This window comes from Pseudophryne corroboree, chromosome 3, assembly GCF_028390025.1.
Source record: "Pseudophryne corroboree isolate aPseCor3 chromosome 3, aPseCor3.hap2, whole genome shotgun sequence".
In the NCBI taxonomy this organism is placed as follows: Eukaryota; Metazoa; Chordata; class Amphibia; order Anura; family Myobatrachidae; genus Pseudophryne; species Pseudophryne corroboree.
Window position 1 is genome coordinate 471,547,127 of NC_086446.1, and position 25,641 is coordinate 471,572,767.

The 25,641-nt window shown below is 46.5% G+C and overlaps 1 protein-coding gene across 1 annotated transcript in view; it reads left to right on the forward strand.

Annotated features, from left to right (window-relative positions):
• The window catches only part of FAM20A (FAM20A golgi associated secretory pathway pseudokinase), a 165,773-nt gene that overhangs the window by 84,269 nt on the left and 55,863 nt on the right, over window positions 1–25,641 (forward strand). Inside the window, exon 2 of the mRNA XM_063960775.1 lies at window positions 15,353–15,537. Coding sequence (XP_063816845.1) covers window positions 15,353–15,537 — 185 coding nt within the window. The remainder of the gene's footprint in view (window positions 1–15,352; window positions 15,538–25,641) is intronic.

Genomic DNA, 25,641 nt, shown 5'->3' on the forward strand with positions numbered 1-25,641 from the left:
GGACTGGATCCTGGTGACCACGGACGCGAGCCTCTGAGGTTGGGGGGCTGTCGCACTGGGAAGAAATTTCCAAGGTCTCTGGTCAAGCCTAGAGACTTGTCTCCACATCAATGTCCTGGAGTTAAGGGCCATTTACAACGCCCTATGCCAGGCGGAGGAGTGGCTTTAGAACAAACCGGTTCTGATTCAGTCGGACAATATCACGGCAGTGGCTCATGTAAACCGCCAAGGCGGCACAAGGAGCAGAGTGGCCATGGCAGAGGCGACCAGGATTCTGCGCTGGGCGGTAGGCCATGTAAGCGCACTATCAGCAGTGTTCATCCCGGGGGTGGACAACTGGGAGGCGGACTTCCTCAGCAGGCACGACCTGCATCCGGGAGAGTGGGGACTTCATCAAGAAGTCTTCACACAGATCGTGGATCGGTGGGGACTGCCTCAAATAGACATGATGGCGTCCCGTCTCAACAAAAAGCTAAAGAGGTATTGCGCCAGGTCAAGAGACCCTCAGGCGGTAGCGGTAGACTCTCTGGTGACACCATGGGTGTTCAGATCGGTCTATGTGTTTCCTCCTCTGCCTCTCATACCCAAGGTGTTGAGATTAATAAGACCAAGAAGGGTCAGAACAATTCTCATTGTTCCAGATTGGCCAAGGAGGACTTGGTATCCGGATCTGCAAGAGTTGCTCACAGAAGATCCGTGGCCTCTTCCTCTAAGGCAGGACCTGCTGCAGCAGGGGCCCTGTCTGTTCCAAGACTTACCGCGGCTGCGTTTGCGGTTGAACGCCGGATCCTAGCTGAAAAAGGGATTCCGGAGGAGGTCATTCCTACCCTGATCAAGGCTAGGAAGGATGTGACATCGAAACATTATCACCGTATATGGCGGAAATATGTTTCTTGGTGTGAGGCCAGAGCTGCTCCTACGGAGGAGTTCCATTTGGGCCGTCTGCTTCACTTCCTTCAAACGGGAGTGAATTTGGGCCTAAAATTAGGGTCCATAAAGGTCCAAATTTCGGCCTTATCCATTTCTTTCAAAAAGAATTGGCTTCTCTTCCTGAAGTACAGACTTTTGTGAAGGGAGTGCTGCATATTCAGCCTCCCTTTGTACCTCCGGTGGCGCCTTGGGATCTTAACGTGGTATTAAGTTTCCTCAAGTCACCTTGGTTTGAACCACTCAAAACAGTGGAGTTGAAATACCTCACTTGGAAAGTGGTCATGTTGTTGGCCTTAGCTTCTGCAAGGCGTGTTTCGGAATTAGCGGCTTTATCATATAAAAGCCCATACCTGATTTTTCACGTGGATAGGGCAGAGTTGAGGACTCGTCCTCAATTTCTGCCCAAGGTGGTCTCATCTTTTAATATGAAGCAACCTATTGTCGTGCCTGTGGCTACACGGGACTTGGAGGACTCCGAGTTCCTGGATGTGGTCAGGGCTTTGAAGATTTACGTGACCAGAACAGCTAGGATCAGGAAGACTGAAGCTCTGTTTGTTCTGTATGCGGCCAACAAGGTTGGCGCTCCTGCTTCAAAGCAGACAATTGCTCGCTGGATCTGTAACACGATTCAGCAGGCGCATTCTACGGCAGGATTGCTATTGCCTAAATCAGTTAAGGCCCATTCCACTAGGAAGGTGGGCTCTTCTTGGGCGGCTGCCCGAGGGGTCTCGGCACTACAACTGTGCCGAGCTGCTACTTGGTCGGGGTCAAACACCTTTGCAAAGTTCTATAAGTTTGATACCCTGGCTGAGGAGGACCTCCTGTTTGCTCAATCGGTGCTGCAGAGTCATCCGCACTCTCCCGCCCGTTTAGGAGCTTTGGTATAATCCCCATGGTCCTTACGGAGTCCCCAGCATCCTCTAGGACGTTAGAGAAAATAGGATTTTACTTACCGGTAAATCTATTTCTCGTAGTCCGTAGAGGATGCTGGGCGCCCGTCCCAAGTGCGGACTTCTTCTGCAAGACTTGTATATAGTTATTGCTTACATAAGGGTTATGTTATAGTTGGTCAGTCTTGAACCGAGGCTATGTTACTTGTTCATACTGTTAACTGGGTAGTTTATCACAAGTTATACAGTGTGATTGGTGTGGCTGGTATGAATCTCGCCCTTAGGTTACATATTATCCTTTCCTCGTACTGTTCATATCCTCTGGGCACAGTTTCTCTAACTGAGGTCTGGAGGAGGGACATAGAGGGAGGAGCCAGTGCACACCCAGAATCCAAAGCTTTCTTAAAGTGCCCTATCTCCTGCGGAGTCCGTCTATTCCCCATGGTCCTTACGGAGTCCCCAGCATCCTCTACGGACTACGAGAAATAGATTTACCGGTAAGTAAAATCCTATTTTTTGCGAGACGTAACTAATTATGTGCCCCCTCATAACCGCCTTAGAGGCACTTCAAAAAAGAACAGGGTCATCCCTGTGTTCAATATTGTTGTCAACGTAATTAGCCCAATGACTAATCAGGAAAGCCTTAAATTCATCTGAATGTGCCAAATATTACGGGAACCTCCAAATGCGGCTACGAGGGTGCATGTGCAGATGAGTCAGAGAGATTGAAACCAGTATGTCATGATTATTCGTTTGGGTTATATTATTAAGTATACTGTCTGAAATAAGAATCCTGTCTATTCGTGAAAGCGAACCATGGACCATTGATAAGAGATGTGTGTGTTTTGTCTGATGGGTTTAAAAGGCGCCATGGGTCCAAATCACATAGGTTTAACTTGAAAGATTGGTAAAGATGAGTAAAAAAAAGTAGGAAATCTCCACGCTGGTGGAAGCTTATCTAAATAGGGGTCCTCCACCATATTAAAATCTCCTCCTATTATGAGAGGATAATTCGTTCTGCTTTGAAGAATATGGCCAACATCTTCAATATATATATATATATATATGCAGATTTGTATTGGGGGCATAAATATTGACTAAAGTATATTGAGTATGATATAAGTCAATGTCTAAGATAATATAGTGTCCTTCTGGATCAATAATTTGGGATAGAATAGTAACTGGGAGGTCTTTTTGAAATATTATCGCTACACCTCTCACCTTACGACGGTACAAAGCAGAAACACAAGAGCCCAGCCATGGGGCTTTTAAAAGGTTGTCCTCCGTGGAAAGCCACTGTGTCTCTTGTAAGAATATTATGTCTGGGCTAAACCGTTTAAGATGGGTGATCACTCTCTTACGTTTAATCGGTGTGTTGAGCCCTCCTACGTTCCACAATATTATTTGTTACGGTTTAAGTGCAGGGGGGTTGTCAGTACCTAGAGGCGGAGACGACATGGCTATCCATCCCCCCACCAGGGGTCAAGTACCTGTAAGAGCCCATAAATAATCAGGGGATCCTGGAGATAGCCCACAATCCACTTGTTCAAATAACATTCATTGTTAAACAAAGCATGCATAATAATGAGTAAGCCAAGAACATTACACCATGGTAACATTATATGACTCGCAGCCAACAACATATAGCTTTTAAGTACAATCCATGTATCCTCAAAACTCCAATTTTTCTTATTTTCAATCAAACCAGAACATCGGCGGACAACATCTAGGATTAGATGTGCGCACCTGAAATTTACATTAGTAATAATAAACCAAAAAATAAAATAGAACCAGAAAAGGAAAGAATGCATCATCCTTAACACGATGATACTACCTCAGAAAACCTGTATTAACTATGCATTCCCTACCCAGCATAAGTGACCCTGTCTCTTATCCAGTCATCTATTGGGGGGGCGTGATGGCGGTTGTGAGGACATAAAGTATGATTTAGCTTCCAGGGGGTTAGTGAAGTAAATCGGTTTACCATCTTCAATTACCCATAATTTTGACGGATACAACAGAGCAAATCTGCTTTTTTCACCATGAAAAAAGGTGCATATTTCAGAGAATTCTTTGCGTTTTTGTGTAACTGTCACCGAAAAATCTTGGAAGATTAGTATTTTATTCCCTCCCACCACCAGTCCCTGGGATTTGCGATAAAATGCCAAAAAAATTTCTTTTGCTCTATAATCCAGAAAACGGGCTATGACTGGGTGGGGTCTCCGCCTGGGACCCTTTTGTTCGACACCAGTCCTGTGGGCCCTCTCAATGTGAGGAACCTCAATGTCGTTTTGAACCCCTAAGGCTGTGGGCATGTCAACTGTAAGGAAAGTTGTTAGGACAAGGCCCACCACAGATTCCGGGACACCAATGAATCTTAAATTATTCTATCGTATCATTTAAATGAAGTACAGTGCTGCAAAATGGTTAAATTATCGCTATTGTCATACATATTTCAGTGGAACATTATTTTATTTTTCTGTTGCAATTAGAAGAAAGTATACTCCAATAATTTAAACCACACTTACTGCATGATTTGAGTGAAAAAACCCAAAACATTTGTATGTCCTGGTAAACAGAAAGAGAAGCCGTCAGCATTGTTTCCTTATTGGCTGCCATCAATGCATCTCTGTCCAGCAAATATATTGCCATCGTGTTCACCACAAGCACATACACAGTTTGACTTTGTTTTTATTTATTACTATAGATCATCGTTTTACAATGAAACTTTTTTGTTCGTCATGACTCAAAAAAAAAAAAAATTTGCATACACATTCTGCGATTATATTGACGTTGTTTGCATTTATTACTATAGATTGTAGACATTCTGTGATTATATTTTAGTGGAAAAGGAGGATGGAAAGTCTGGGTGAACTGAAAGCTGAACCTGCCATGGTATTTTCCTAAACTGGGCCACTCCCGCCTTAAGCATTATTTAAATCAGCTGCGGTGAATGCAGAGGTACCTGTGACACTGATCTCATGTGATCATTCAGAGCCAATGTGCTGAAAGCTGGCAGTCTGATGAATGTCAGACCGAAATTTCACTTAAGCACAGTGAACGTGCGCCTTCCTTTACATGGGCTTTTCATGCTAATACCCATGAATGATGCCCAGAAGATATATGCAAAATGTAGGCATGTAAAACAAACATACGTGTAGAAGAAACTGGACAGTTTTAACGCACAGTAAAAATAGCATATTTTAATATTTTGTGGACTGAGTGCTACTGTGTGAGTCTGGGAAGATGGTGCTTAGCTGTATTTAGAATGTGGGAGTTTAATTGTGGATCCCATCTACGTAACTGTTTCAATAGCTCTGTAATTATCTAGTAACAGATACACAGCAATCTACAAACCTGCATCCTCTTCCCACACATCATAATCCGGTTAAGGCCCTAAGGGAGAATAACTGTGGTTGCAACCATGAAGTTTATTATAAAAAAAATACCATTATGATATCCACAGATAAATCTGAAATAATTCTTATGTTTTATCAGATTTAGATTAAAACAAATATTTTAATACATTGACATTTTCTGGTGGGAGCTAATTTTTGTGTTTCACCTTTATCCTTCCATCCATGAGTTCATCTGTTCCACATTGAATGCAATACTACAGAAGGTATATTTCTCTAACGTCCTAGTGGATGCTGGGGACTCCGTCAGGACCATGGGGAATAGCGGCTCCGCAGGAGACAGGGCACAAAAGCAAGCTTTTAGGATCACATGGTGTTTACTGGCTCCTCCCCCTATGACCCTCCTCCAAGCCTCAGTTAGGTTTTTGTGCCCGTCCGAGCAGGGTGCAATCTAGGTGGCTCTCCTAAAGAGCTGCTTAGAAAAAGTTTTTAGGTTTATTATTTTCAGTGAGTCCTGCTGGCAACAGGCTCACTGCATCGAGGGACTTAGGGGAGAGATTTTCAACTCACCTGCGTGCAGGATGGATTGGAGTCTTAGGCTACTGGACATAGCTTCAGAGGGAGTCGGAACACAGGTCACCCTGGGGTTCGTCCCGGAGCCGCGCCGCCGATCCCCCTTACAGATGCTGAAGATCGAGGGTCCGGAAACAGGCGGCAGAAGGCTCTTCAGCCTTCATGAAGGTAGCGCACAGCACTGCAGCTGTGCGCCATTGTTGCTACACACTTCACACTGAACGGTCACGGAGGGTGCAGGGCGCTGCTGGGGGCGCCCTGGGCAGCAATATTTAATACCTTTGATGGCAAAGAATACATCACATATAGCCATTGAGGCTATATGTATGTATTTAACCCAGGCCAGATATCTCAAAACCCGGGAGAAAAGCCCGCCGGATAGGGGGCGGGGCTTATTCTCCTCAGCACACAGCGCCATTTTCCTGCTCAGCTCCGCTGTGAGTAAGGCTCCCAGGACTCTCCCCTGCACTGCACTACAGAAACAGGGTAACAAAGAGAAGGGGGGCATATTTTGGCGATATTTATATATTTAAAGCGCATATAACAAAAACAACACCTTTTAGGGTTGTTTATATACATTTTATAGCGCTTTTGGTGTGTGCTGGCAAACTCTCCCTCTGTCTCCCCAAAGGGCTAGTGGGGTCCTGTCTTCGATAAGAGCATTCCCTGTGTGTCTGCTGTGTGTCGGTACGTGTGTGTCGACATGTATGAGGACGATGTTGGTGTGGAGGCGGAGCAATTGCCGGTAATGGTGATGTCACCCCCTAGGGAGTCGACACCGGAATGGATGGCTTTAATTATGGAATTACGTGATAATGTTAGTACATTACAAAAGTCAGTTGACGAAATGAGACGGCCGGAAAACCAGTTAGTACCTGCTCAGGCGTCTCAGACACCGTCAGGGGCTGTAAAACGTCCCTTACCTCAGTCAGTCGACACAGGTACCGACACAGATGAATCTAGTGTCGACGGTGAAGAAACAAACGTATTTTCCAATAGGGCCACACGTTATATGATCACGACAATGAAGGAGGCTTTGCAGATCTCTGATACTGCAGGTACCTCAAAAAGAGGTATTATGTGGGGGGTGAAAAAACTACCTGTAGCTTTTCCAGAATCAGAGGAATTGAATGACGTGTGTGATGAAGCGTGGGTTAACCCAGATAGAAAACTGCTAATTTCTAAGAAGTTATTGGCATTATACCCTTTCCCACCAGAGGTTAGGGCGCGCTGGGAAACACCCCTAGGGTGGATAAAGCGCTCACACGTTTATCAAAACAAGTGGCGTTGCCGTCTCCAGATACGGCCGCCCTCAAGGATCCAGCAGATAGGAGGCTGGAAACTACCCTGAAGAGTATATACACGCATACTGGTGTTATACTCCGACCAGCAATAGCCTCAGCCTGGATGTGCAGTGCTGGGGTAGTGTGGTTGGATTCCCTGACTGAAAATATTGATACCCTGGATAGGGACAGTATTTTATTGACTCTAGAGCAATTAAAGGATGCGTTTCTTTATATGCGAGATGCTCAGAGGGATGTTTGCACTCTGGCATCGAGAGTAAGTGCGATGTCCATATCTGCCAGAAGAAGTTTATGGACGCGACAGTGGTCAGGTGATGCGGATTCCAAAAGGCATATGGAAGTATTGCCATATAAAGGAGAGGAATTATTTGGGGTTGGTCTATCGGATCTGGTGGCCACGGCAACTGCCGGCAAATCCACTTTTTTACCTCAGACCCCCTCCCAACAGAAAAAGACACCGTCTTTTCAGCCGCAGTCCTTTCGCTCCTATAAAAACAAGCGGGCAAAAGGACAGTCTTATCTGCCACGAGGCAGAGGAAAGGGTAAGAGAGGGCAGCAAGCAGCCCCTGCCCAGGACCAGAAGCCCGCCCCGGGTTCTACAAAGCCATCAGCATGACGCTGGGGCTTTACAAGCGGACTCAGGAGCGGTGGGGGGTCGACTAAAGATTTTCAGCAATCAGTGGGCTCGCTCACAGGTGGACCCGTGGATCCTGCAGATAGTATCTCAGGGTTACATGTTGGAATTCGAAAGATCTCCCCCTCGCCGTTTCCTAAAGTCTGCTTTACCAACGTCTCCCTCAGAAAGGGCGACGGTATTGGAAGCCATTCACAAGCTGTATTCTCAGCAGGTGATAGTCAAGGTACCCCTCCTACAACAGGGAAAGGGGTATTATTCCACACTATTTGTGGTACCGAAGCCGGACGGTTCGGTAAGACCTATTCTAAATCTGAAATCCTTGAACCTGTACATACAGAAATTCAAGTTCAAGATGGAGTCACTAAGAGCAGTGATAGCGAATCTGGAAGAAGGGGACTTCATGGTGTCCCTGGACATAAAAGATGCTTATCTGCATGTCCCAATTTACCCCTCACACCAAGGGTATCTCAGGTTCGTGATACAAGACTGTCATTATCAGTTTCAAACGCTGCCGTTTGGTTTGTCCACGGCACCTCGGGTCTTTACCAAGGTAATGACCGAAATGATGGTTCTTCTACGAAGAAAAGGCGTATTAATTATCCCTTACTTGGACGATCTCCTGATAAGGGCAAAGTCCAGAGAACAGCTGGAAGTCGGTGTAGCACTAACCCAAGTAGTGCTTCAACAACACGGGTGGATTCTGAATCTTCCAAAATCTCAATTGTCCCCGACAACACGTCTGCTGTTCCTGGGAATGATTCTGGACACGGTTCAGAAAAAGGTGTTTCTCCCGGAGGAGAAAGCAAGGGAGTTATCCGAACTTGTCAGGAACCTCCTAAAACCAGGAAATGTGTCAGTACATCAATGCACAAGAGTCCTGGGAAAGATGGTGGCTTCTTACGAAGCAATTCCATTCGGCAGATTCCATGCACGAATATTTCAGTGGGATCTGCTGGACAAATGGTCCGGATCGCATCTGCACATGCATCAGCGGATAACACTGTCACCAAGGACAAGGTTGTCTCTCCTGTGGTGGTTGCAGAGTGCCCATCTGTTAGAGGGCCGCAGGTTCGGCATACAGGACTGGGTCCTGGTGACTACGGATGCCAGCCTACGGGGCTGGGGAGCAGTCACACAGGGAAGAAACTTCCAGGGTGTATGGTCAAACCTGGAGACGTCTCTTCACATAAATATACTAGAGCTAAGAGCGATCTACAATGCTCTAAGCTTGGCGAAACCGCTGCTTCAGGGTCAGCCGGTGTTGATCCAGTCGGACAACATCACGGCAGTCGCCCACGTAAACAGACAAGGCGGCACGAGAAGCAGAAGAGCAATGACAGAAGCTGCAAGGATTCTTCGCTGGGCGGAAAATCATGTCATAGCACTGTCAGCAGTGTTCATCCCGGGAGTGGACAACTGGGAAGCAGACTTCCTCAGCAGACGCGACCTTCACCCGGGAGAGTGGGGACTTCATCCGGAAGTTTTCCACATGATTGTGAACCATTGGGAAAAACCAAAGGTGGACATGATGGCGTCTCGCCTCAACAAAAAACTGGACAGATATTGCGCCAGGTCAAGAGACCCTCAGGCAATAGCTGTGGACGCTCTGGTAACACCGTGGGTGTACCAGTCAGTGTATGTGTTTCCTCCTCTGCCTCTCATACCAAAGGTACTGAGAATTATACGGAAAAGGGGAGTAAGAACAATACTAGTGGCTCCGGATTGGCCAAGAAGAACTTGGTATCCGGAACTTCAAGAGATGCTCACGGAAGATCCGTGGCCTCTACCTCTAAGAAGGGATCTGCTTCAAGCAGGGACCTTGTATGTTCCAAGACTTACCGCGACTGCGTTTGACGGCATGGCGGTTGAACGCCGGATTCTAAAAGAAAAGGGCATTCCAGAGGAAGTTATTCCTACCTTGATTAAAGCTAGGAAGGAAGTGACCGCACAACATTATCACCGCATTTGGAGAAAATATGTTGCGTGGTGTGAGGCCAAGAAGGCCCCAACGGAAGAATTTCAATTCGGTCGATTCCTACATTTCCTGCAGGCAGGATTGTCTATGGGCCTCAAATTGGGGTCTATTAAAGTTCAAATTTCGGCCTTATCAATCTTCTTCCAGAAAGAATTGGCTTCAGTGCCTGAAGTACAAACTTTTGTCAAGGGTGTACTACATATACAACCCCCAATTGTGCCTCCAGTGGCACCGTGGGATCTAAACGTAGTTTTGGAATTTCTCAAATCTCATTGGTTTGAGCCTCTCAAATCGGTAGATTTGAAGTATCTTACATGGAAAGTAACCATGCTATTGGCCCTGGCTTCAGCCAGGAGAGTTTCAGAGCTGGCGGCTTTATCGTACAAAAGCCCATATCTGATTTTCCATTCGGACAGGGCAGAACTGCGGACACGTCCTCATTTTCTCCCTAAGGTGGTTTCGGCTTTTCACTTGAAACAGCCTATTGTGGTGCCTGCGGCTACTAGCGACTTGGAGGACTCCAAGTTACTGGACGTTGTCAGAGCATTGAAAATATATATTTCAAGGACAGCTGGAGTCAGAAAATCTGACTCGTTGTTTATCTTGTATGCACCCAACAAGATGGGTGCTCCTGCGTCTAAGCAGACGATTGCTCGTTGGATCTGTAGCACAATTCAACTTGCACATTCTGTGGCAGGCCTGCCACAGCCTAAAACTGTAAAAGCCCACTCCACAAGGAAGGTGAGCTCATCTTGGGCGGCTGCCCGAGGGGTCTCGGCATTACAACTTTGCCGAGCAGCTACGTGGTCAGGGGAGAACACGTTTGTAAAATTTTACAAATTTGATACTCTGGCTAAAGAGGACTTGGAGTTATCTCATTCGGTGCTGGAGAGTCATCCGCACTCTCCCGCCCGTTTGGGAGCTTTGGTATAATCCCCATGGTCCTGACGGAGTCCCCAGCATCCACTAGGACGTTAGAGAAAATAAGAATTTACTTACCGATAATTCTATTTCTCGTAGTCCGTAGTGGATGCTGGGCGCCCATCCCAAGTGCGGATTGTCTGCATTACTTGTACATAGTTATTGTTACAAAAATCGGGTTATTGTTGTTGTGAGCCATCTTTTTTAAGAGGCTACTTCTTTGTTATCATACTGTTAACTGGGTTCAGATCACAAGTTGTACGGTGTGATTGGTGTGGCTGGTATGAGTCTTACCCGGGATTCAAGATCCTTCCTTATTGTGTACGCTCGTCCGGGCACAGTACCTAACTGAGGCTTGGAGGAGGGTCATAGGGGGAGGAGCCAGTACACACCATGTGATCCTAAAAGCTTGCTTTTGTGCCCTGTCTCCTGCGGAGCCGCTATTCCCCATGGTCCTGACGGAGTCCCCAGCATCCACTACGGACTACGAGAAATAGAATTATCGGTAAGTAAATTCTTATTTTTCCTGCACACAATAAACTATGCCCTAAAATGTCTTACTTGAAAGTATTGGCATACTTAGAGCTGAGTATGTCCTTTTGTTTTGTCTCCGGTCCAAATTTATCAAAGCTTGGAGAGAGATAAAGTACAAACCATCTGCGTCTGACTGCCATGTTACAGGCAGTGCTTAAAAAATGACAGTTATACACACTTACCGATTGTCGGCCCAGTGTGTTGTGTCTGACATCACAACTAGGCGGGCATTTACATGTGTTCGCCCAATTGTGATGTAAGTCACTGGCGGCCTCTGCAGCAAGTGTATGGGCAATCTGCAGACTGCCCCATACACACAGCACAAGGCCAGAATATATCGGCCGTTCAGTTGAACGGCCGACATATCGGCCAATGTGTACCCAGCTTTAGGAGCTGATTCTCATAGCTCCAGCGTGGCCCAGACTGCACTGGTTCTCAGACCTGCAGGGCCTATCGTCAGAGCATCCAATTCTACTTCCACAACGCCCAGACCTCCTCGTACAGGGCCCATGTGTCTACCGGGACCTAGCCCGGCTGTCTTTGACGGCGTGGCTCTTGAAGCGTATGTCTTGAGGGCTAACGGTTTTTCTGAGGAGGTCATTAAAACTATGTTGCGGGCCCGGAAACCGGCTTCTGCTCGGATTTACCATAGGGTCTGGCATTCCTACTTTGTTTGGTGCGCATCTAACAATTATGACGCTTCCAAGTTTAGTACAGCCAAGCTTTTGGCTTTTCTGCAGCAAGGTCTAGAGTTAGGCCTGCGTCTGGCCTCCCTCAAGGTTCATATTTCTGCCTTGTCGGTGTGGTTTCAGAGAAAAATTGCGACTTTATCTGATGTTCTTACTTTCACTCAGGGTGTGTTGCGTATCCAACCTCCCTATGTCCCGCCTGTGGCTCCTTGGGACTTGTCGGTGGTTTTGGAGGCGTTGCAAGAGCCTCCATTTGAACCCTTGGTTCAGCTGACCTTAAGTGGCTTTCCTTTAAGGTGGTGTTCTTGCTGGCTATTGCTTCTGCTAGAAGAGTGTCGGATCTGGGTGCCTTGTCTTGTAGTTCCCCATATCTGATTTTTCACCGTGACCGGGCGGTTCTTAGGACTCATCCCGGATATTTACCTAAGGTGGTTTCTTCGTTCCACCTTAATCAGGAGATTGTGGTTTCCGGCCTTTGTCTCTCCTGATTTGTCTTCCAAAGAGCGGTCTTTGGATGTGGTACGGGCTCTCCGTATCTATGTGAAGAGAACTGCTTCTGTTAGGAAATCTGATTCTCTCTTTATTCTGTTTGGATTTCACAAACGGGGCTGGCCTGCTCACAAGCAGACTTTGGCCAGATGGATTAGAATGGTGATTGCACATGCTTATGTGAGGGCTGATCTGTCAGCTCCTGCTCACATTAAGGCCCATTCTACTCGGTCTGTTGGACCTTCTTGGGCGGCCCGCCGTGATGCGACCCTTGAACAATTGTGCATGGTGGCTACGTGGTCCTCAGTGAACACATTCATTAGGTTCTATGCCTTCGATACCGCCGCTTCCCAGGATGCTTCCTTTGGTGCCGGGTTCTTGTGCCCGCTACAGTGCATCCCCTCCCATAAGGAACTGCTTTAGGACATCCCCAATGTCTATCCTTGTGGAGCCCAGTGTACCCCGCAACAGAAAACGAGTTTTATGGTAAGAACTTACCTTTGTTAAAACTCTTTCTGCGAGGTACACTGGGCTCCACAAGGCGCCCACCCTGACGCACTTAGCTTCTTTGGGTTGGTATGGCATTAGCCGCTGACACTTCTCCTGTCGGGAGAGTGTGGTGTTTGTGGCAACTGGCAGTTGTCGTCTCTTTTACTTGCTACTGCATTGGGCTGGTTAACAAAACTGAGCTCCTGTGCACGGAGGCGGGGTGATATAGAAGGCGGCGCTATGCATCTTGGGAAGAAGGTCAAAGCTTTTGAGCCTGTTGGTGCTTCGGATCAAGATCCTACTCTACACCCCAATATCTATCCTTGTGGAGCCCAGTGTACCTCGCAGAAAGAGTTTTAACAAAGGTAAGTTCTTACCATAAAACTCGTTTTTTCACTCTCCATTTTATCACTTTCCAAGCGATGATGCATCTGGCCTATTATCTCTACAATACACCCCCTTCTGAAAGCCAGTGCTACCAACATTTTAACACACCTAGATTTTATTCACACAAATGTTGAAATTTTGTCTATTTTAAGTATCCATTATGTTTTTAATTGGGGAGTGGATAGAAATTACAGACATGTATCTATTTTTTTTTACCAATGGGATGTGGTGAATGATTTGGCCGTGGTGTTCTGGGAAGATGGGGAACACATTGTTTGCCTAGGTCAGCGGTTCCCAAACTTTTTCAGAATTATCAGAAGTATCAGAATTTTTTCATGACAACCCTAGGTCAAAAGTTTTTATTGTGAAATTCATAAAAATATTAATTGAAGTAAATTGTGTTTATATGTCATCCTTAGGTTCAGTTATGTGGTCATGGACAGGATTTGCTTCCATTTTATCTACTCATTTTATGATTGGAAGCCACAAGCACTGGTTTTGCCTATTACTTTGACCAAAAAATAATTTTAATTGGTCCTGGCTAGGCCACCAACTCAGGGCACCGCTACAAGTGCGGTGAGGCACCCAATTTGGGAACCACTGGCCAAGGAAGCAAAACTATGTATATCTGGCACTGATTCTTAACCTAACTAATAGTGGTGGAATTTACCTATGAGTTGCAGGGCTTTAGGCCCCCTCCCCTCCAGTAAAATCATCCACTGCAGTGAGCCGGTTGCAGTCCATCACTGCACTGGCTTCACTGTGACTGCCAGTCACCCGCAGGGCAGGCAGTACCATCGGGAGGTGTTTCTTCCGGGATATGGTCATTAGGTCGACCTTTTGACCTGTCGACCTAGTACATTTTGACCTAATGACCATGTCGACCTAATGCATGTCGACCAATAGTGGACGACCTAATGACTGTCGACCTAAGTTGTGTCGACCCAGCGACCCATACAAGTTCCCTCTGTGACTGCCAGACTGTGTTGCGATTAGCAGAGAGCTGGCTTCCTGTAGGAAGCCACTCCCTGCCTGATTGTCAGCCCCAGCCCACTGCTGTTGATGCAGTCCATAGAAGGGGTTCACTACGGCTGGCCGGCGGTCGGGCTCCCGGCGACCAGCATCCCGGCGCCGGGAGCCCGACCGCCGGCTTACCGACAGCTTGGCGAGCGCAAATGAGCCCCTTGCGGGCTCGCTGCGCTCGCCACGCTACGGGCACGGTGGCGCGCTACGCGCGCCACACTATTTTATTCTCCCTCTATGGGGGTCGTGGACCCCCACGAGGGAAAATAATTGTCGGTATTCCGGCTGTCGGGCTCCCGGCGCCGGTATACTGAGCGCCGGGAGCCCGACCGCCGGCAAACAGAAGACCACCCCATAGAAGCTGGGTATGTGCATGTGCAGTCAATCTGCCGCTTCTGTGCATGTGCCGGTCTCAGCACCTGTCAGCTCCAGTGTGCAGGTGCTGGGACCCTGTTGGCGGCAGGGGCTCTCCTCCTCTGGAACAGGCAGCATGGCCAGCATCATTCCCTCCCCCCCCCCCCCCCCCCTCCTCAAATATGGGAGCCGCTGCTGATAACTAACGTAACTGGCTTCCTGTAAAATGTATTGTGTTATCGTTAACCTAGAAAGTCACCCACAATTTTTCTCCATCCTATATGTACAACCTTAGTATCTACCAACTGCCCATTGTGCTGTAACCAGAACCCAATGTTCAGCCCCTCTCTGTATCTTACCACATGTACTATTTTAATAGAGTTCTCTGGAACTTTCCTAACCACCAACAGCAGTCATGCCAGCTCTTATCATGTCTCACTATCTCTTCACCATTCCCTCACCAGGACTTATCTTTCCTGGAACTATCCTAGCTGCCCACATAAGACGCAATGCATTTCCCTAACATGCACATCTATAGGACTTCTGTGCCTCTCCCTCCTTTGCACCAGAGATTAAGAATATAGTTCACCAAACAGACTAACTGTAACATATCATTATCTGGATGTTTGGTGATAATCTTACAACACATGGCAACTACACAGACAGCATAGAGAGTCCTGCTCTTAGCTGCCCCCTTATCAGTTATTGTCTCCTACACTTTGCTTTCCTCTTTTACCAGCTGTAAAGATCACTGTGTTGGTGTACAGTACAGTATGTGACTCTATAATTGTTTTTTTGCAGACGCCGTAGGACACGCCACAATGAACTAAACTACACCAGCCCTCTCATAGATGCCAGGTTTGAGGTCTACGCTCCATGGCTGCAGTTCCACTTGGGGATTAGTAAAACTGCCCTTTACCCACGCTCCAGCTCTGTAGTGGACCGTCTCCTTGGGCGAATGAGTAATATGACTATTATAGGTGCAGGTAAGCTGTGGCTTCTATCACCACCTACAGATGCCAGCTTGCTCTTCATCCTGTATTCAAGAGACCTCTGCTGTATCATTTGGCCAGTTTACAGAATAAATTAATTTACAGAATACATGACTTATATAACCACAGAGCACCATGGATGTCTCCACCTCCGCACACTACACTACAGCATGAAGAGGAAAGGAAAGTGGTGTGGGAATGGGGTAGTTTGTACCAGAGGGCAGCTGTAGCTCAGTGATTTTCCCTTGTACACCTCACAGTTGTCTGTTGAGTGCCCACGAGCTGTGGTGTAAGCCCAGGAGGGTTTGATGGTAGCATTGTGTGCTTGCTCTGTCCCGTGCACACTGATGTTCACCTGTTTATTTCTACTAGTCATGTGTCTGTGAGGAGTAACATGCCATAAATGAGATGATAATATAAAATCTCAGTAAATGTGGTGTACAGGTTCATAAATACACACGGTGCCACTGTGGAAATCAGATGTGCAAATTACATCTGTCAGAGTTCCTTTATCATTAGTATCTCTTGTATAATTACCCTTCTACTGCATCTCAGTCAGCTGGCAGCAGAAACCTATTAACTCCTTCATAACTTGTTACCTCACGTCATGCATAATGTGTAGTGACATCACACCCTGCACAACATATAGTGATATCAAATCCTACATACAGTAATGTGTAGTGACATTGCCACCCACGGTATATAGAGATATTAGCCCCCCACATTGTATAGTGACATCGCACCCTGCACAATATATACAGTATAGGGTGATATATAATAACATCCACAGTATGTAGTGACATTAAAGCTGGCTATACACTTGTGCGTTGCCCCATCGCACCGGCAGTTCTTAAATCGCACCTGAACTGCCAAAGTGGTTACCATGCGATAGATCGCATGGTAATCACGTGATGGGCACGTCTCCGCCGAGTGGGAGCGGCCTCTGGCATCGCGGGGCATCGCACCGGCAGTTCAGGTGCGATTAAATCGCACCTGAACTGCCAAAGTGGTTACCATGCGATCATGCGATAGATCGCATGGTAATCACGTGATGGGCACGTCTCCGCCGAGTGGGAGCGGCCTCTGGCCGCTCCCGGCGGGTGCCCATCGCACATCACAGTGCGATATATCTCATGTGGGTTTAAAACCACATGCGATCGCACTGCGATGCGAGAAATATTATGTGCAGCACATAATATCTTAAGACGCGATTTTTCGACCGGCGTGCCCGCGCATCGCGTCTCAAGGTACCTAAAATGTGCATACAATCCTTCGATTTCTCTCACAGATGTGGTCAAAATCGAAGAATAGTACCGATAATCTCACAAGTGTATGGGCACCATAACCCTCTGCAGCATATAGTGATATTATCTCCTGCACAATGTATAGTGACATCACATTCTATATAATGTACAGTGATATTATAACATCCACAGTATGACATTAGCCCTCTGCAGCATATAGTGGTATTATCCCCTGCACTGTTCATAGTGACATCACATTCTATATAATGTACAGTGATATTATAACATCCACAGTATGTGGTGACATTAACCCTCTGCAACATATAGTGACATCATCCCCTGCAAAATATAAATATATATATATGTATATATATATATATATATATATATACCTACATATATATACATATAGAGTGACATCACATCCTATATAAATAACATCCACAGTATGTAGTGACATTAACCCTCTGCAACATATAGTGACGTTATCCCCTGCACAATATAAAATATATATATATATATATATATATATATATATATACATATATATATATATAAGCAGGGTGGTGAGGGCGGCACTCAGACAGACTTCTCAACATGTAAAAAGGTACTTTATTCGGCCAACATGTTTCGGGGACCAAACCCCGTCCTCAGGGCCAGACAAGGCTCAATGATTAACACAAACACTTATATAAGCAAATACAAAACAGACATTAGTGCAAATCGGACTCACCTGCTCCACGGCGCTGCCGCCCGCCAATCCGTCCGGCCACGCTGACACGTCGCCGAGCGATGACGTCACAGAGCGCCGTCCAGCAGGAGAGTAACCTAGGTAACCGAACGCTACCTCCGCTCGGTCACCTGAAAAGTGCAGAGAGTGCAAGATAAAAACAACATATAAGAATACCATAAAAACATAAGTGCATACTACATTAAGGAATCAGGGGCAATTGATATAATGGCCATATAAAGCATAGACCCCTTGCCCGCGTAATAATGAAGGAACACACAAGTATATAACAAGCATTAGACATTTAAACAATAATTTGTTAAGGAAATGATGGGTAAACAGAACCTGAGATGACAATAATTTAAAGGAAACATTGGAGCCCAAGGTTCTCATTGAGCCCCCCGGGTGCCAAGGTCCCTAATTTATGAATCCACCTGGATTCCTTTTGTAAAAGTGCTCTGTCCCTATTACCTCCCCTAAGTTTACGAGGGGCATGATCTATTAAAATGGCCCTAATGCTGGCTACCCCGTGTCCCATACGCATACAATGCCGGGCAAAGGGTTGTTCACTTTCTCTTTTCTCAAGTGCCTTTTTTATTGCGCTCCTGTGTAGTGCCATTCTCTCGCGGAACTGTCTAATGGTCTTGCCCACGTAGGCTAGACCACATGGGCACGTGAGGAGATACACCACATGTGTGGTGGTGCACGTTAAACGGTGTCTAATGGGAATTTTTCGGCCAGTGGACGGGTGATTAAATGAAGTGCCCACCAGCAGGGTATTGCAAGTGGCACATCCCAAACAGCGATAACACCCGTTTTTGGCTCGTAAAAAATGTGCTTCCCCACTACTAGCCATATCAGTTATATCTAATTTTATGATGTGATCTCCAATGTTCCTCCCTCTCGTGTGACTTGGTAATAACCTGGTGTTAGCTAATGAGGACATGGCTGCATCCGTTTGTATTATGGGCCACATTTGTTTGGCTTTTTTAACTATTTGTGTGCTCTTAGTGGTATATTTATTGACCCAAGGGAAAACTTCCCTCCTATGTTCATGCTGAGCATGGTTGGGCTCCAAAGCTTCTTGGCGGGTCATGTCCAAAACACGTTTTTTGGATACTTCCAATTCCTTTAACGGATATCCCCTTTCAGCAAATTTGTGCTTCATGACATCCAATGCCCTATGTGTCTCACTAGGGTCTGATGTAATCCTCCGCACTCGCAAAAATTGCGAGTACGGCAGGCCCCTGCGTAAAGGGGCAGGGTGGAAACTCTGATAATTCAATGTAGTGTTCCTATCAGTAGTCTTAACATATAAAGATGTAATCAATTGATCATTATTCTTAGTTATGGTCACATCTAAATAATTAATGACATCATCATGTATAGTGTAGGTAAATTGTACTGGGTGTCTAGTTTCATTATGGTTATCCAAAAGAGACACCAGATTATCCCTGGGGCCCTGCCATAGAATGAGCAAGTCATCTATGTAACGCTTATAATAAAAAATCTGTGAGGATACATCAGGGACTAAAGAAAACATCTGTGTCTCAAGTTGGTACATAAAGGCATTTGCGTACGATGGGGCCACTGGGGACCCCATCGCACACCCCGACAATTGTAACCAGAATTTCCCATTGAACACGAAATAATTTCGTCTCAATATTTTGTCCAAAAGGGACAAAAAGAAAACCACCTCTGGCCCATGATAAGCAGGATTATCCACAATTAATGACCTTACTGCCTCCATACCCGATTCATGTGGAATACAGGTATAGAGGCTAGTAACGTCAGCGCTGCACAAAAATAACTCCATGGGTAAAGGACCTAGGTCCTGGAGTTGGAGTAATAAGGACGTCGTGTCCTTAAGATATGACGGGATGGTTTGCACACAGGGATTCAGATATGCATCAAGGTAAATGGAAATGGGATGGTACAAGGATCCCCTGGCAGACACTATAGGGCGTCCAGGTGGATCCTGCAAGGATTTATGGACCTTAGGGACTGTATAAAACAGTGGTGCTATAGGAGATTCCACCGTAAGTGCCTTAAGAATTTGTAAATCAATAGTCCCATGAGTATTAGCTTCTTTCAGCAAAGCGTCCAGCTCCTTCTTGAATTCCGAAGTAGGATCTTTAATCAATTTTTTGTATACCTCCGGGTCACTGAGTTGGCGGTCACATTCCTTGATATAATCACCCAGATCTTGCAATACTGTGGCCCCCCCTTTGTCTGCTTTGCGGATCACTATGTCATTCCTGATAGACAGATCCTTCAGTGCAAGCTTCTCAGGTTTAGACATATTTGAACGCCCGGGGTTCATGACTTCCATGGTGCCCTCCTTCTCCACCATGCGTGCGAAAGTCCTGATTGACGGGTTGAGGCTAGGCGGGTCAAAATTTGACCTAGGGGTGACTACTTGAAGTTGTGTAGGAATGTGCTCAGAAGAAGGACCCGGTGGTCTGTTGTTAAAGAATTCTCTTCGTCTAAGAGATCTATTTAGGCGAAGCATCTCAACCTTCCATTCCAAATCATCTGGTGCATTAGTGGGAATAAAAGAAAGACCTTTAGCCAACACTTGATGTTCAACATCCGTGAGGGGAGTGGAGGATAAATTGAAAACAGTCGCCTTTAAGGCCTCGGAGGCTTTTGCCCTGATGTCCCTTTGGTTCTGCCCCGACCTCCTCGTCCTCTGCCGCGTCCGCGTCCTGGCGGGGGCACACGATTGGAACGAGTGTGTATGATCCGGGGGCCCTGCCCTAAAGGGGGCTGAGATTCTGATGTGGACACTACCTCAGAGGTATATTCAGAGTCACTAGCCGATGTGCTGGCTCCCTGCTGTTGTTCTCTTCGTCGACGTGACTGGTGTCGACGGTTAGAGTATTGTCGTTCTTGTCCTGGTCTGGTGCTTCCTAGCCAGGGATAGACCTGTCTCTGCTGGTAGTCCCTCTGCACGGTAAGGAGTTTGTCTTTCTTAAAGCGTATAAGTTCTTGCCGGTATGACTCCAGCTGGGTGGCTAGTTTCGCAGGCCAATCTGTTTGAGTATCAGATGACAGAGTCGTCTTGTGTTCACCCTCAAACGCCTGTATCTGTTCCTTTATTAGGTTCAGCTCCCTTGTAGACTCCTCCACTACCAGCAGGATCAGATCCATAGAACATTTGTTCAGGATCGCAACCCACCTACGGCAAAACGTGGGGTTATACCGACCTATCGTAGGTGAGTTGCGAACCCTGAATCCTCTAGGTATTAAATTGCTCCGATAATAATCGGACAGTGTAATTCCGTGATACAAGTAATCAATTTCTCTTTGTTTTAGTTTAGTCCATTTTCTGAACAAATCCTCATTAGTGCTTGTGGACGGTTCATCCTCCAGCCTTCTGGTTATCAAAATAGCACTTGCTTCAACATCAGAAAAGCTGAGACGTTCCCGTGCATCACGTTGTATCAGGTCCAGGGCTGCTTCTAAATCAGGATTAATTTCAGCCATAATGATATACTATATATTACACACTGTGCCCCAGTGTCCCATATGGTATGTAAACCAAGTGTGGTTAAAACCGCAGTCTGCACACTGCAAAAATATCCTGGTCCTGTGCTCAGGGATAAGGAATATAGATGATATAGATGAGAGGTGCCTTGGTAAGGGACGAAGCTAATCGGTCACTGGAACCTGCTGGCTTCACTCCCAATACAAACAAAATGGAACAGCCCGGACGGACGGATTGGCGGGCGGCAGCGCCGTGGAGCAGGTGAGTCCGATTTGCACTAATGTCTGTTTTGTATTTGCTTATATAAGTGTTTGTGTTAATCATTGAGCCTTGTCTGGCCCTGAGGACGGGGTTTGGTCCCCGAAACATGTTGGCCGAATAAAGTACCTTTTTACATGTTGAGAAGTCTGTCTGAGTGCCGCCCTCACCACCCTGCTTGTCTATCTGGGACTTCGTGTTCCCCATCGGGAGGGCACCGCAGCAGTTGCTTATCGTTGGAGTGGAGTGCCGGGCTGTTCCATTTTGTTTATATATATATATATATATATATATATATATATATATATACATAGTTAGTGACATCACATCCTATACAGGTTGAGTATCTCTTATCCAAAATGCTTGGGGCCAGGAGTATTTTGGATATTGGATTTTTCTGTATTTTGGAATAATTGCAAACCATAATGAGATATCCATGTCACAGAATGCATTTATGTTTTATATACACCTTATACACACAGCCTGAAGGTCATTTTAGCCAATATTTTTAATAAATTTGTGCATTCAACGTAGTGTGTGTCCATTCACACAATTCATTTATGTTTCATATACACCTTTTACACACAGCCTGAAGGTCATTTAATAATATTGTGTATTAAACAAAGTTTGTGTACATTAAGCCATCAGAAAACAAAGGTTTCATTATGTCAGTTTCACTCAAAAAATTATTTATTTCAGAATATTCCGTATTTTGGAATATTTGGATAATGCACGGTAAAATTATAACATCCACAGTATGTATTGAGATTGGGTGTAGTATGGTATGCCGGCGCTCGGGCTCCCGGCGAACAGCATACCGGCGCCGGGAGCCCGACCGCCGGCATACCGACAGCGTGGCGAGCGCAAAGGAGCCCTTTGCGGGCTCGCTGCGCTCGTCGTGCTAAGGGTACGGTGGCGCGCTACGCACGCCACACTATTTTATTCTCCCTCCAGGGGGGTCGTGGACCCCCACGAGGGAGAATAGTTGTCGGTATGCCGGGTGTCGGGATTCCGGCGCCGGTATACTGTGCGCCGGGATCCCGACATTCGGCATATAGAAGACCACCCTTGAGATTAACCCTCTGCAGCATATAGTGACATTGGCCCTCATTCCGAGTTGCTCGCGCGCTAGCTACTTTTAGCAGCCATGCAAACGCATAGTTGCCGCCCACGGGGGAGTGTATTTTGGCTTTGCAGGAGTGTGACCGCCTGTTCAGCAGATCGCCTGCAAACACATTTTGTGCAAAACAAGACCAGCCCTGTAGTTACTTATTCTGTACGATGATTGCTGCGACGAATGACACGGTAATGATGTCAGATATCCGCCCAGCAAACGCCTGGCCACGCCTGCGTTTTTCCAAACACTCCCAGAAAACGGTCAGTTGTCACCCAGAAACTCCCACTTCCTGTCAGTCTCCTTGCGTCCGCCAATGCGACTGAAAGCGTCACTAGAACCTGTGCAAAACCACGATGCTCGTTGTACCCGTACGCCGCGCGTGCCAGACGCATGCGCAGATTATGCCGTTTTTTTAACTGATGGCTACGCAGCGAACAACGGCAGCTAGCGATCAACTCAGAATGAGGGCCCTTATCCCCTGCACAATGTATAGTGACATCACATTCTATATAATGTACAGTGATGTTATAACATACACAGTATGTAGTGACAGTGCACCATGCACAATGTGTAGTGACACCAGACATGATTTGTAGTGACATCATATGCTGCAAACATCATCATCATCATAATAATAATAATTGGGTAATAATATGATAGGTAACTGTCACTCAGCTGAGTAAGAATCACATAGTATATGTACGTATCATTGCCACCAAATTCACTTGTGTTAAGTGTGATCACTGTTTATATGACTTGGCAGAAGTGTTTTTAGCAGTGTGCTGTTTTTATAGGTATATTTGCGAGTTTTGTAAAATCAGTGGGCAGCAAGGCTTGCAGACGCACTGACCCTCACAGTAGCCCTACGGAATCTCACATTAGCATAAGGTAGAGAATCAGGCTTTCGCAGCTACCTGCAAATACAACCACTTTGAATCCAAACCAGAATCAGCGCAATAAAATAAAAATTGTAAGCGTGTGATCAGGGCTTCCTACCTCTTTGTTTATCTCTTTGTATTATTATTATTATTATTTTTACTTTATTCCAACCAAAGCAAACGTCCTCATTAGTAGCGGCACTTGCACCAGCTCCAAGCAGGAGATCTGACAGACGCAGGCTACCATTCTCCATACACACGGAGCTATAGATACATGCTCAGTACAGTCCCATGTGTTGTGTTATTATAATGTCACAACATGGGCCCTCATTCCGAGTTGTTCGCTCGCAAGCGGATTTTAGCAGATTTGCTCATGCTAAGCCGCCGCCTACTGGGAGTGAATCTTAGCATCTTAAAATTGCGAACGATGTATTCGCAATATTGCGATTACACACCTCGTAGCAGTTTCTGAGTAGCTTCAGACTTACTCGGCATCTGCGATCAGTTCAGTGCTTGTCGTTCCTGGTTTGACGTCACAAACACACCCAGCGTTCGCCCAGACACTCCTCCGTTTCTCCGGCCACTCCTGCGTTTTTTCCGGAAACGGTAGCGTTTTTTCCCACACGCCCATAAAACAGCCTGTTTCCGCCCAGTAACACCCATTTCCTGTCAATCACATTACGATCTCCAGAACGATGAAAAAGCCGTGAGTAAAATTCCTAACTGCATAGCAAATTTACTTGGCGCAGTCGCAGTGCGAACATTGCGCATGCGCATTAAGCGGAAAATCGCTGCGATGCGAAGATTTTTACCGAGCGAACAACTCGGAATGAGGGCCATAGTTTCTTTGACGTAAACACAAATTCAGCCCAGTTCTGTCTGATTCAGAATAGCTAACTCCTTGAGAAAGGCTTGTGAGAGCTGTAATGCATTGAAGCCACCCCACCCATTAGACACATAACAGGCCATCTTTCATATGGGCACAATGGGCAGTTGCCCAAGGGCCCCTGAAGTATAAGGGATCCACGCTGATAGCTGAGGGTCCCCTTTTTCCAGGGGTACCAGATTTTTGAAAATCAGACCTGGGGAACTGGAGATATCTCACTACAAAGCAGTGGTCCCCATCCAAGTCTGTTAGTTGCTCTTCCAAGCCAGATATCTCAGGTTCTGTCTGACTTAAGGTGGGTACACACTGGCCGATATATCAGCCGTTCTCTTGAACGGCCGAGATATTGCGGGTCCGTCGGCCAGTGTGTACGGGCGATATGTCTGTGAACTCCGTCGTTCACAGACATTTCGCGTCGGCCCCGCAGCACAGCCAACGGCCAATATATCTACCGATATATTGGCGCGTCGCTGTGTGTGTACCCGTACACATGCTGCAGCAGCCGACGGTGATTGACAGTTGAACTGGGCAGGCATGTGTACACGCCCGCCCAGTTCATGACGTCAGTCCCCGACGGATCGGGCAGTGTGTATGCTCAACACACTGCCCGATCCGTCCATAGATATATATATATGCCAATCAATTGATTGGCAGATATATCTATCAGTGTGTACCCACCTTTAGAGTTTGTCTGAGGATATACTTCAAAAGCGGGTACTTTCCCCTTTCGGTGGACACTGGCAGCTTGTCCCAGAACCAGAGATATCTGCCTTCCAGCAGCTGGTCCCAGCTCTAAACGCCTGGTATGCAGTTTTATATTTTCGGCCGTGGATTTTGCCTCCTGAACTCTGATCCCCAATACCCCAGTACCTCCTGAAAGATGTGACTCTCTAGTTTCTTATTCCATGAAAAGCTAAGAAATCTTTTTTCCAGAAACTGGAGATATCTGCAGTCAAGCAAGTTGCCCTCCCACCAGAAAATGATGAATATTAAGCCCACTCCACTATCCACCCCTCCCCTGCATATTAAACACCCCCTACCACCCTGGAAGTCATGTACCAGGGCCCCCTTCTACAGTTTAGTGTTCTCCCTCCCTCCCTATCTCCCACCATCTGTGCAGTAAAGGAGTAATTAGCAGAAATTACTGCTCCAGGTCCTACATGCTGAGCGGAAGACAGAACATCCCCTACCACTGGAACATCAAAGCTGCTGCTGATAGCACCCACAACCCCTACCGCTGGAAGATGGGTAGGGGCTCCAGTGCATTACTTTGCCTAGGTGCCTACACTGCTGTTAAGACGGTTCTGGGCACATCACCCCACCACATCCACTCCCACCGCTACTCCAGGATACGGCTGTTCCCACCAGGAGCCGGTGTTTAGTCCTACTTTTGTTTTTTGGTCCATCCTCTCCAGTTTGTCGCTGGCAGCACCTCCAGCTACCTGACAAACCAGGTCACAGTGGGGTCGCTTCATATAATATTTTTATAATAATA